General features: G+C 45.9%; 1 protein-coding gene across 5 annotated transcripts in view; it reads left to right on the top strand.

Moving 5' to 3' along the window:
- CECR2 (CECR2 histone acetyl-lysine reader) overlaps nucleotides 1-11,404 on the top strand; it is a 128,599-nt gene extending 117,195 nt beyond the window's left edge. For all 5 annotated transcript variants that reach the window (XM_085886615.1, XM_085886614.1, XM_085886613.1 and 2 more), the window contains 4 exons: nucleotides 3,366-4,104; nucleotides 4,794-6,123; nucleotides 8,104-8,210; nucleotides 9,754-11,404. In XM_085886615.1, the coding sequence (XP_085742741.1) occupies nucleotides 3,366-4,104; nucleotides 4,794-6,123; nucleotides 8,104-8,210; nucleotides 9,754-9,812 (2,235 nt within the window). In that variant the 3' untranslated portion in view covers nucleotides 9,813-11,404. The remainder of the gene's footprint in view (nucleotides 1-3,365; nucleotides 4,105-4,793; nucleotides 6,124-8,103; nucleotides 8,211-9,753) is intronic.
- The last annotated feature ends 1,193 nt before the right edge of the window (nucleotides 11,405-12,597 follow it).

Genomic DNA, 12,597 nt, shown 5'->3' with positions numbered 1-12,597 from the left:
GTCTAGCATCAAGCCAAGCCAGGAAGGATGTGATGCATGGACCATGCTACGTGCCATATTCATTGCACAGCATTTAGGCCCTGAATGTGTTGTGGTCTATGGCAATGATACTGGTATTGTGCCAATGCTGGTGTACTGTTCAATCAACTACAATGCTAAACGATGTCGAGTTGTGGATAAAAAAAAGTCTCTTGATCAGTGGGTGCCTGTTCATGAGCTGGCAAAGCTTCTGGACCCTGAGCGACTGCAACCTCCAGCCTTCTTTTTTAATGCCTTCTGCGGAAAAGATGACAAACTCCTTTTGTGGCATCGGCAAGACGAAGGTGCTGAAGATTTGTCACCAAACAGATGGTGAGTTCTTGTAAGGTATGGAGACAGCGACAACTTCGAGGTGATAGATGAATTATTATAAGAGCAGCGAGGAACCTGTTGATGGCATTATATGGTGGAAAACCGTTCTCTTCATTCGCAGCACTTTGTACCCATCTGTTAATCGCTGGTGGAAACTCAAAGGATTTTAGATGTTCACCCCTTACAGAGGATGCATTCAAGCAGCATCTGTTGGGGTGTCTCTTTGCTCTGCTGGTTCAGAAAACGGCACATGTCGCGCCGTTCCAATCTTGACTCCAGCCATGTCATTCAGGGTTGAAGATGTGAGAATATTTCCTGCCAGTACCTATGGTATTGCCACCATTTCCAGTCCTCATGCAATCTCTCATAAGCTGTAAACGTGTGACAAGTGATTGCACTCGCAACTGCTCTTGCCAGAAATATCAAGAGCCATGCTGTGTGGCTTGCAAATGTGAGCGAGCGCTGAATGTTGAAACGCTCGCTGATGCTGATGGTTCAGAGGACAGTGACATCGATGGTTGAATAAATCACATAATATGACTGAACGATAAAATTTTCATGAACATAATGAGAAAAATGCCATATATATATATATATATATATATATATTGCATATATTGTCGTATCCAGGGGTTTTACCCCTTCCTGGACGGATGGCAAAGCTTCTCCCTAACCGAGACTCGGAGATTAATGCGCACGCATTAATGGGGCGTAATGGCGGAGAGACTGCCCACCCAGGAGAAGCACAACATTGAGGTGCTGCACCAGGAGAGCACAAGGCTACAATTTCTGAAAAGGAATACATTTAATGAAAGTACATGAATATTTACAACAGACAATAATTCAAAATGGTAACGATAATAATAAAGCAAATAAATCCTACAGTCGAGGCGCCTCCCACACAGACTCAAATACAGACAAAAGGAACACAAAATGAAAAGAAAAACCTTCCTTTTTTTTAACTCTTCCTGTCCTCAGCTTGGCCCAGAGCTTATCCTTGTGGAACTGGAATTGAGGCGCTTCTCTCGTAGCGGGACGAACGCACGCCAGGCAATCAGTGAGCGGCACTTCACATCTAGGCTCAAGGCTCCAGTGTAACGGCTTCGTGTGCTGCAAACGTCCTCACCGACCAGACCAAAAGCAAAAAGTCAGCGTCTTACTTCACCATGCGAGCAAATTGCCTCGGCACAAATTCAATGGCTGTGTCGTCGTCCTCGGCATGCGCTCAACCTCCGTTCTCGCCTCTCCAAACAATGCACCTCGTGCCTCCTCTCTGATCTGATCCCAACTCTTAAAGCCAACTCCTTACTCTTAAAATGCGCAACCTCCTTCCTTTGACCTCGATCATGCCGATATATTGTCCAATACAGTAGTCTGCCGGTCGTATGGCAGCTTAGCTGCCGGGGTAGCTATCATTTCTTGAAGCGCGACTGTGTCGCTGATGCAGTGCCCCTCCACCAGTACACACACTGGAACTGGTGCTCATTTCGCCGACCTCGGAAGAATGACAGGCTGAGTCAACCCCCTGGTGTGTATTAATTCAGCGGCCGACGGGGCTTGAACTCAGGACCCTAGGATCCCAAGCCGCCACCCTAACCACTGAGCCAACACCAGGCTATACAGTAGTCTGAAGCCTCCCACCATGCACCAGCCAGCCTTCCTCTTTTATCACGCCTATATCCTCCGCCTCCGGGGCATGGTCTGCTCGCACCAAACCCGGAAGGCGGGGCTTCTCCTGCTCGGCTAACTTTTGAAGTCACGCCCATCAATCGTCCTTCTGGGGCGTGACTTCGCTTGTTGTCAATCTTTGAAGGCGGGGCTTTCTGCCCGTTTGTTGTGGTTTCAGGGATGCGTTCCCCGCCTTTATTGCCGATCTTGAAATATAAAACATAAAGGAAAATCACAGAGGGCAGTCATATACTGGGGAACTTATTCTTACTCCCTAGGTTAATCAACACCGAGCCACCTCTCGTGTGGTGACGCGTAATACTTAAGCTCACAGATTCCCTACTTACCCACATCGAGATGCCTCCTACTCGTCCACAGACCAAGCAATACTACACAATGCTTTATCTCCTATTAGATTCTTCCATCTCACCCCACAATATCTTACTTGAGCCTTCTGACGTGCACCTTGTTGAAAATTGATTGCCATTCAACATTCCGGCATCATGCCCAAAATGAGGGGGTAAGGTTGAATTCTTTATTAAAACTTGTGTGAATGTCGGATCTCATCGGAAACCTGTATATGTGGCATGATAGAGGGTTGAATGGGGATGATTTTGATGTATGGAGCAATTATATCAAGTGAGTATCGATACAGATAAGGCCATTTTTATATGATACTAATGGCTAAACCCAAAGAGATTTGTCTCAAATTTTGTCATTATTGTCTCTCATTCGAATAAAATCACATATAGCTTCCTTTTGTTTCTTTATTGCAATGTTCCTCATTATTATAGTCATTTTGATTCCAAATTTTGATTGGTAGCACCATTTTTGTTGAACATATGGAGGAATTGCACATGTCGCTGAATCGACTCTCGGAAACCCCAAGGTATAAATGTAAACGCAATTTTCACAGTGAGGTACACTGATCTCAGAGGGTTGCCCTCTGGAATATTGTTCAGGAAGGTCTGAAGTTTGAAAAAATATTGGGCAAACAAATATAGCATGTGATGTCCACCAAAAGCCCGATGCTCCCCGACTAGTACGATGTCGTGTTCTTCGGAACATTCCGACCCCAGACGTTTTGCTTCCCTGAAGGTCAGAAATTCAGTTGTTTTTTTTTTATGGAAATGCCTACAATGACGTGTGAATTGCATTTTACAGCTATCAGGGCATTGTTGTTTCAGTGCCAGATTGCGATGCTTTCTTTTGTGGTGGATCCCTGTCATGTTGATTTGCAGAAAACTTTTAAACACTTCAGGAATCTTTGTTGATTTGTTGGCTTTTTAGTTTCATTTTCAAGTCTGTTCTTTCCTAACTTTAGCTCTTCATTGATTTATTTTCAGTTGACTGCGTGGGTCAATGGAATGCAGAAGTCGTCACAGTTACAGCCTGCATCGTCAGAAAGTCATCATCAAGCCAAAGCCTGGACCACAGGACGATGCTGGCCAACTTCAAATCTTGTCGGTCCATCCGGCTCGAATCCTCGTGCAGACCACCTGTCACAGGCGCCAGGTCCCTCCACCAAAGGATACCTTTCCAACGAACATCATACCTTATTTTCAGGCTCACAGCCTTCACAACCTCTGCCTGGGCCTCCTTCCTCCGGCTTAGGAATATCAAAAGAGCTTTCCTTGTCTGCCGTCTCTGGGCGGAGATCCTGGCAGCACGACAGGCCATTGCCTTCACCCACAGTCCAGCACGTTCTTCCAGCAGACAATTGCTTACCAACAAAATGCAAAGCTGATGATATCTCCACATGCTCCCAATTCCAAGTTTTTCCAGGGGCTGCAGTTCACCGGCAAAAGCCATCGGTCGACGATAATACGCAGCTTCCATCTTCTCGTCTTGGAAAGCCCCAGCCGACACAACTATTCTCACCGGCAAGTGACTCTGATCCAAGAGTCGGTTCTCACACTGTTCCCCCTGTACACCGCATTGTGCTCTCACCACAAATGGACAAACAAACCACAGAATCCTCACAACTCAGGAATCTGTTAGCAGAACGCTGGCAGGCTGCCCTGCAGGCCAAACATCCTGCGCGATCATCTGGGCACCCACCTACGTCAAAGCCTCCGAATCATAGTAAGCTTTTATATTATTGTTCATGTGCATTCTTGATTTATAAAACATATATATATATATATATATATATATATATATATATATATAAAAATATATATCTATATGATTTTTTTGTTATTAAATAAAATAAAATCTATATACGGTATATATAGAGCATGCACACACGCTCGCACGCATACACACACACACCAAATGGAAATTAGTGGGATGATATATGGATGCTGCAACATAGTACTCTTCTCTTCTGTATCAGCGGGTGTAGTAAAGCATAGTAGTGGAAATAGGAGAGGCCATGAAGTATAGTGGTAGACAGCAACTTTGATGTTCTGTTGGGAAGAGCTCGAGACCATGGATTCAGGAAGACGGCTCGGAAGGTGAGACAATTGTGGGAGGAAAGTGTGGAGTTTAGACTTTGAGAAGGTAATAAGAGAAGGGTTAAACAGTTCTTGATCAATGAAGGGAGATGTGGAGGGGGAAGGGAAGACTCGTTTGGAAGAACGATAACAATACGTTCCGCAATGCGGTTCTTGGATGAAATGAAAGTCTCATTTTGGACATTTTCCTTGTTATTTGTATCTCTCAATAATCATAATAATAAGCAAGAGTGGCATGGTGGCAGGCTATTGCGCTTCTGCATCATCGTGAAATGTGTCGTTGATTTAATTTGTGCCTTTGCACTTGTTTTTCAGGTTCTATCCAGAACGGGCCTCCCGCACTGACGGAGCAACATTCAAACGGTGAAAACAAAGCTGAAATTTCTTCCGTGAATGTCGCGGCATCTTCGGTTTGCCTGCAGTCTTTGGAAAGTCTCGCTGCTCGGGATACAGAAGGGAAGGGGACAAACTCCTCACCTGAAACTGTGGACGAGATGGAAAAGGAGATCGAGAAGGATGAAGATGAGGATGGAGAAAAGAAAGAGTTGAATGAGAAGAAAAGGTGTTTGCATGACGTCGCCCAAAGTTGCACCAAGGTTTTGCAGCCGAAATTCGAACACCGGCAAAATCTTGCACCAAGAGGAGAGAGAGACGCGGGATCTTGTGACTCGTCCAAACAGCATGGTGCAAGGTCAACTGCAGCAACATCAAGTCACAGCTGCACAGACCAAGATCAGGCCAGGGTGAGCAGGATTCCTGCCTGTGTGAAGAAGGTACAACAGGCCATAGCTTTGACTGTGAATCAGAAAAGTGACCAAAAGTACATTGGTGGCACAGCTCAAACACCTGTTCTGCCTTTGCTGCCACAGACTAGCGTGAGGACTTCCTCAAGCCAACAGGCATCTCCTTACGCTCCAATTGCTTACATTGTTCCGAGTTATCCAGCTTCACATCGTGGCCTTCCATATGTCCAGACTTTGCAAGCGCCTATCTCCCCTGATCCATTCTACCTTTACAGACCACAGGTTGATTACTATTCTGGACATTCATTGCCACAGCCCATTGTCCCTGTGCAAACCCAGGTCGCCAAAGCAAAATCAAAATCGGATCCTGAAACACTATCAACACCAAAGGCAGTCAGGCCGTGTGATGGGGTCTTTGATCGAAAAATCAAAGACCGCCATAGGACTAAGCATTTATTCACAGAGGAGGGATCCGTTTCGAATCAAGAGCTTGCCGGTAGTAGGAAGAATGGACCAAGGAGTCCTGGAAGTCCCAAGATAATTCTGGACCTAGATCGGCATGCAGCTGCAGCCAAAAGGCCACAATTACCTGCTCCGCTCATTACGGGATTCCCTTACAGGTCTCTCTTTCAGTGCGGGGATATGCTTCCGACTCATCAGTCCTTCTTCCAACCCAGAAGCTATTCACCACGGCCAGGCTTTGCACACACCTATTACAACGCAGGACCCCCGACGGTCCCGGGCACGTCGGGGTACCGTAACCCTACCTACATCAGTTTTAACCAGTCGACACGCTCAACGCTGCAGCTACTCAGGCAACAGATTCCGCAGACCGTTGCCACAGCCTCTCCTCTTCAACATCAACATCAGCATCAGCATCAGCAGCAGCAGCAGCAGCAATGGTGACGTCCTTACTTGTAGCTTGTTTTATCTATTCACAATTTCATCTTTCTTTAGTTTTCGTTTTCAAGACGTCATCGTGCGATGCGTTGCACTAAAAATGTACTTCGGGAAATGCCTCGGGTTTTGAACTCTCAGATTGTTTTTTTCTGATGACATTTTGTTTGTTTGCTTGTGGTTGAGCACAATCTGCTCGATTGGTATTTGAGAACACAAGTTAATTCATGAACCACCTCGATCTCGAGTCCCTTTTATATGAAGAGCATGCGTGCTCAGGAAGTTTGCGTGCACGTGGGGCGTGGGCACCATTTTGTATCCTTCGATCGTTCATTGAATGAGCACGCCATAGCTCATCATTCTTTTTAAAATGACAGGGTTCTCTGTCATTGTATGTACCAATCAAATAAGGAAGGGTTTCAAATGCATAAGATTCCCTGCAGTTGCCGGAAGGATAACAAATTGGTTGAAATAAAGTTATTCGTCCGAGATGGAAACCGACTTCGGGGTCGTTTCTTTGCCCAGGTAAGTGGTATTCCCGTGTGCGTACCTGTATTGCATGCTGATGTAATCATATTGTCGTTGGCAGTTGGGTATAACTCGATCAAAGACCGCTGGCCTGCAAAAAAACTTGATTCATAATTATTTATTTATTGCATATTCCGATCCATATCTTCTCAAGGGGCTGGATGGACTCGGCCCTCGAGGTACACACACTCGTCTCTTAGCCGTTTAGCCTGGGTTTGAATCCCGGCCCTGCTATAAATTGTCATTCCATCGTTTCACAGGCAGGGCGATTCTTCAGTGTGCGCGCCGTCCTTCGGATGGATGTTAAGCCGGGTGTCTCATCTGCTATCACTAGTTTGTGGGTTTTAAAGATCCCATGGTGTCATTCGCCCACATCCTAGCCAAATTACAAATTCCTACCCTGACTAACTGCTCGGAAGGCAATGGCAAACCACGCAGTATCACCTCTGGCAAGTAGGCAAGGACCTGCCTTCAGATATAATGCACAATCAATCAATCAATCAATCAATCATGCCTGGTGTTGGCTTAGTGGTTAGGGTGGCGGCTTGGGATCCCAGGGTCCTGAGTTCAAGCCCCGTTGGCTGCTGAATTAACACCAGGGGGTTGACTCAGCCTGTCATCCATCTGAGGTCGGCGAAGTGAGTACCAGTGTACTGGTCCCAGTGTATGCCCCGGTTAGAATAGGTATACCATATCCCTGTGTGTCGTAAGAGGCGACCAGGGTTGGCGTCAGGAAGGGCATCCGGCCATAAAACATTTCCTCAAGAAAAAGCCTCACCCCTGCACAGCTGGGAAAAATGGCTGTAAAAACGGTCATTATAATTTTTAATCAATCAATCAATCAATCTTCTCAAGCTCTTTCTCTCTCTTTTTCTTTATTATTCTCCACTCTCTTGATGGTGTGTGCAGATGGTGTGCCTATATTTCTCTCTTTCACTTTCCTTCTTCCACTGCATTCTGTCCCTCCATATGCGTTTCTTCTACTCGCACGCTCTGCGTACATCAAATCAGGCACTCACCAGTGTGAACATTTCCTCATGCATGTATGTTTTCAGGTTAAATCAATCACGTCTGAGTGTTTGCCTATTCTGACGCGTTGGGAGAACAAAAACAAATCGTAAAGTAATAGAATCCTTCCTTTTGGGTGCCGAGAAAGACGGCTGAATTAGAAAACGGACACGTTACACCTCACGCACAATTGGAACAGATTCGGTGGGCCGTGCTCGATGGAAACAAAATGGCGTCAAATTGCAAGCTGTATCTGCTCCGAGTATGCCGGGACTCCACCTCGATCTTAGGGTGGAAAACTAGGCGTTTGGTTGACCATGATGAAGTTGAGCCACCTCATGAATAATTCATTATTTTTTATTTTTTTTTAACTTGTCAATTTTCCCACGTCTTTATTCTGATTGGCTTGCACAATGTAAGACAATCATAAACATTCCTCTTGTTTTTAGGCCAAACATCCAGCAAAATGGGCAGTTGCAGCAGCTATCGACGACACTACATGGAAATGTGCAGTTGAAGCAAGGCCATTCTGTGGACATCAGAACAAGCAACACAGGTACCATGGCAATTGCGTGCTTTTTTTGTTTGTTTGTTTGTTTGTTTTTAAAACTTGAATACCATACAAATCTAAGGCATTTAGAACGGCTATTTTGATGATGAGCTCTGTACTCTCCAGCATCCTCAAACTATAACTGTTGTTCTTCTTCTTGTGTGTGGCCTACGTGACCATTAAACAATGAGCTCCGCTGTTCTCAGCCGAGGTGGTTAATTGACGGAGAGAATTCCAGCCTCATCGAGGTTGTAGATGGGGGCTCTTCTCCTCCAGGTGATCTGCAGTCTGTATTTCTTCATCGCCAAGGCTGCAAGACCCCAAGGGAGCCATGTGGGCATTAAAGAGGCCAGCTCCTGTCCTTAGGCAGTCGAAGCTGCAGCATTCTTTCGGTGGCAGCTTGCAACTAGCTGGATCGGTGGGAGACAGGTGCCAGGTGTTATAATCTGCCCGTGGGCTCGATCTGTCTCCACTCACTGAGGAACCATTGTTGTCTTCCCTCCCTGTTGGGTCGATATCACGCTGCTGTAACCGGTGACATTTTCATTCCGATACAATGAACGACAGTTGTCTGCTCGGTGGAACGAGTAAAGAACGACCTTCAAGTGAATCTTTGTGTGTCTCCGATCCTGGTTTTTCATCCAGGTGACACTGAGCCATCCTCGATGTCTCGAGGGAAGAGCAGAACTGGACTGGCACAGAAAGGCAGTTCCGCAAGTGAGATTAAAGTGGGACAAAGTAGTGAAGGTGAACGGAGCTTCGACCTGGGGTCAGGGAAGTTAATGTTTCGTATGTTTGGCCTGTCGCGGTTGACCAAGACTTGATGACTGACCCTGAGAAGGATGAAAGACAAATTTGAAAAGTCATGAAAGGGCAAAAAGGCTACATGCATGTTTTGACGTCTGAGAGAAGCAGGCCTTGCACCTCAACCACTTGATGGGCCATGACATTGATAACCAGAGTTCTACTTTGTCCAAGGGCACTCGGCACGATGGATGCAGGAACATTGGTCCATGGCGGAGTGCAACGTTCCGATTAAACAATGTTCCAATGCTTCTTTGAGGAAGAAAAGTTAGGAAAAGCATGAGGTGGGGTGGGGGTGGGAGGGGAAGCAGTTCCACGGGCAGGAGAAAAGGGGAACAAAGGAGTGGGTTTTAAAGTTGGCTTGGATTTTGGGAGTTTTGCAAGGAAGGGGTTACTGGATGAATGCATACATCTCTGATGGGGATATGAAAAGATGCAGGGAGCAAGACCGGGAAAGAGGTTGGAGAAAATAAACAGGGATACCACCAACCTGTCTCGGATGAAAGGGTAGTGCGAGATACCAATGATGTTGAAAGCTTTGGATTCCACAGCATCCACGAGAGCCGGGAGGGGGTACTCCATCGAGCTCTGGACAAAATCCTTGCAGAGACTTGTCTGAAAATGATGCATTGTCTCGTTTATTTAAAGTATTTTTGGCTTATGCACAAGGATAGTTTCCACTTCCCTCCTTGCACATCCAAGTATCTGATGAGCAGATTTGATTTCATGTTGCCATCCATTACAGTGCTGAGAAACGACCGTGATGCCGTACCAGCAAGCCCGACCCCTTTCGTGCAGGAGTGACGCCGGGTTCTCACCACAAGATGAAGCTTCTACGGTGGGGGTGAAGGCCGCTTAACTCTGCCCTCCCCTACCTTCCGATCATGGACTTCATTCCACGGTTTCCACCTCGTAACCTCAGGTGCTGAGTTTTTATTTTATTTTATTTTTTTTGGTGGTGGAGAGGGACACGCGTTTCCACTTCAGAGACCTTCTTCTCAACGTCAGCATTCGGTTCCACAGGACGTCGGGGTTCCAAAGCCTTAATACTTGAGAGAGACGCATGGCGATGTAAAGTTTTATTAAAAAGCCTACTTCAGGGACCGAATCTTTTTTATACCTGATGTCTATGCACTAGTCTGCTTCTGCTGATCCTCCGGTTTTGAGAGCAGCACACAGCTATTGTCTTTTTCAATTTCGAGTTTACAAGTTCTTTTTAAAAACTTTGCTGTTGGCACTGGGAACCCCCCTTGTTTTCCATTACTCTTGGCATGTCACGCTGCGGTCCCGAGTTGGCGGCCCTCCCTTCGGCCTGTGAGTGTCGTCTTGTAATACCTTGTGTTTTGTTTTCTTTTCAAAAATAATGACTGCAGTGGGGAAAACACAAAATCTCAGGAAGTTTTATTTGCAAAGGTTGGGTTGTGGCAGATCGTGTGTTATTATTATTATTATTATTATTATTATAATTATTATTATTATCCTCAGCTGTGACTCATACTTGTGGAACCATTTTTTGAACCGGACGTCCTTTCTCAGTGGGCTTGTGACGGAGACGTGGTCTGAAGTTTGAGACCGAGCTCAAGTTTGCTCACGCTGTTGCAGGGATCCGCCTTTGTTGTCGGAGAGTCTTCGGCCTTTGAACGAGCTGTAAAGACGCGAATAACGAACGATCTTTCCCCGTCTTGAACACGCGCACACACACACACACACACACACACACACACACACACACACACACACACACACACACACACACACACACACACACACACACACACACACACACACACACACACACACACACACACACACACACACACACACGAAGACGTTCAGCAACACACGTTTCATTTTGGACCATTTTCCTCTCGGGTAGCTCAGGTATCCATTCGTTGTAACACTCGTGTTACATTTTCCTGCACACTGGTGGATATTTGATTCCTCTATGTACAATTTCCTTGAGGACCGAACACCGTTCTTTTTTTTTTTTTTTAATCCGGTGGACCCGAGAGTTGTGACGCTCGTTCTGTCGTCCGAGCCTCGCCCTCAGACAGACCCCCGGGTTCTCGAGGGGGTCGGAGGGGATTTTATTGTCAATTGTTTTTAAAAAAAAATTATTATCTGTTTTTCGCTGCAAACGGATGATCGAGTGGAGGGAATTCACGACGCTATTTATTGGTACAGATTTTAATTTTGCTAATTGCACAGTCAGTGTCCAGAACTTACCTCAGTTTTGAATATATCGTGTTGTTTTGAGAATGGAAACATGCCGGAGCTGGTTATCCGACTCTGGGAGTCATGTTTTCACGTTATTCTTTTTATTATTTTTTAAAATTTTGATGTACTATTTCAATACGAGGCGTTAAGGAATAAATGCTTTAATGTCAATCTCACTACGATCTGTTTGTTCTTTCGTATCCATGCGCTTCTGTGTGTAGCATAATTTGCTGGGGGGGGGACACAGCTGTGCTGCTGATGCGGTGCCCCTTGGAGGTTAGTAGGAATATTTGTAATTTGTTTAGGGTGCCGGAAATTAGCTTGCCTACTCTTTTGTGGAGCACACCGTGGGATATTTAAAGTCCACTAACTAATGGTGGCCAAAGAAAGATCGGAAGTCAGGTTTAACACCCATCGGAGTTGCAGTGCACACGTTGACTTATCTTTCACCCTGTGAAACACCAGGATGACAGTTTATAGCTGGGTTGGGATTTGAACCCAGGCTAGATGGCTCATAGATGAGCGTAAACTTCTCCACGTCAACTTGCCAGCCCTGTTGTGGGACCAACATTATCACGTCGAGTAATCTTCTGAAGTGTTGAACATTTGGGTTCGGAGACGGGCCAGGACCACTCTGGAGGCATTGAACTTTCACACGAGGAGGCACGCTTTGTGGAGTCGGAAACGATGGCTTGTCGAGGTAAAATTCCAACAAAAATATTGTTTGCACACAATTCCTTGCTAATCTCCTAAACATTTATATAAGGCTCGTGGAGGGGCTTCCACATACGAGTGCGTCGTTAAGTTTTTGGACTAATTGCCGTGAGTTGGTGGACCTTTGGGAATGTGGCATGAAATAATTTGAACCTGAGTTCTGCACATCACGGGCCAGGGGCTTAGACGGCGACGCGAAACAGAACAACGGTCCACTCGCTGCAAGAGCTTGGACAAAAAGATCACAATTTCTCAGAAGAAGGTTGATGTTCGGAAACTTGTCATTGTGGGTAAAACGATTATTATTGTTTTTTTTTTTCTTTTTGTAGACAATGTCGAGGCTCACATGAGAGCGAACACACAACACACAACAAGGGGAGCAGGAGAAAAGAGGGGTGGGAGGGGGGAAGGACAAAATGGTGTGAAACAGACAGGAGATCTGTAGAAGGGGGAGGGATGGGTTGGGGTACACACGGTAAACAAGATGGACACCACAGGGACTTTCAGGAAGGAAAGCAGGGAATTTGAAGGAGGTGGGTTTGGGATGGATTTGGATGGGGGAAGATGTAAAAGATGGTGGTGAACAGCTGTTTTGAACACCGGGAAGGAAGAGTGAGATTGAAGAGAGTGTGAGCGTTTATTCCAAAGGCAGGAAAAA

Source organism: Eptatretus burgeri, chromosome 6 (genome assembly GCF_056783735.1).
Source record: "Eptatretus burgeri isolate ZD-2024b chromosome 6, Ebu_testis_v1, whole genome shotgun sequence".
In the NCBI taxonomy this organism is placed as follows: domain Eukaryota; kingdom Metazoa; phylum Chordata; class Myxini; order Myxiniformes; family Myxinidae; genus Eptatretus; species Eptatretus burgeri.
Note: the sequence above shows the minus strand (reverse complement) of the source record. Positions and strands in the feature narration are given on the sequence as shown.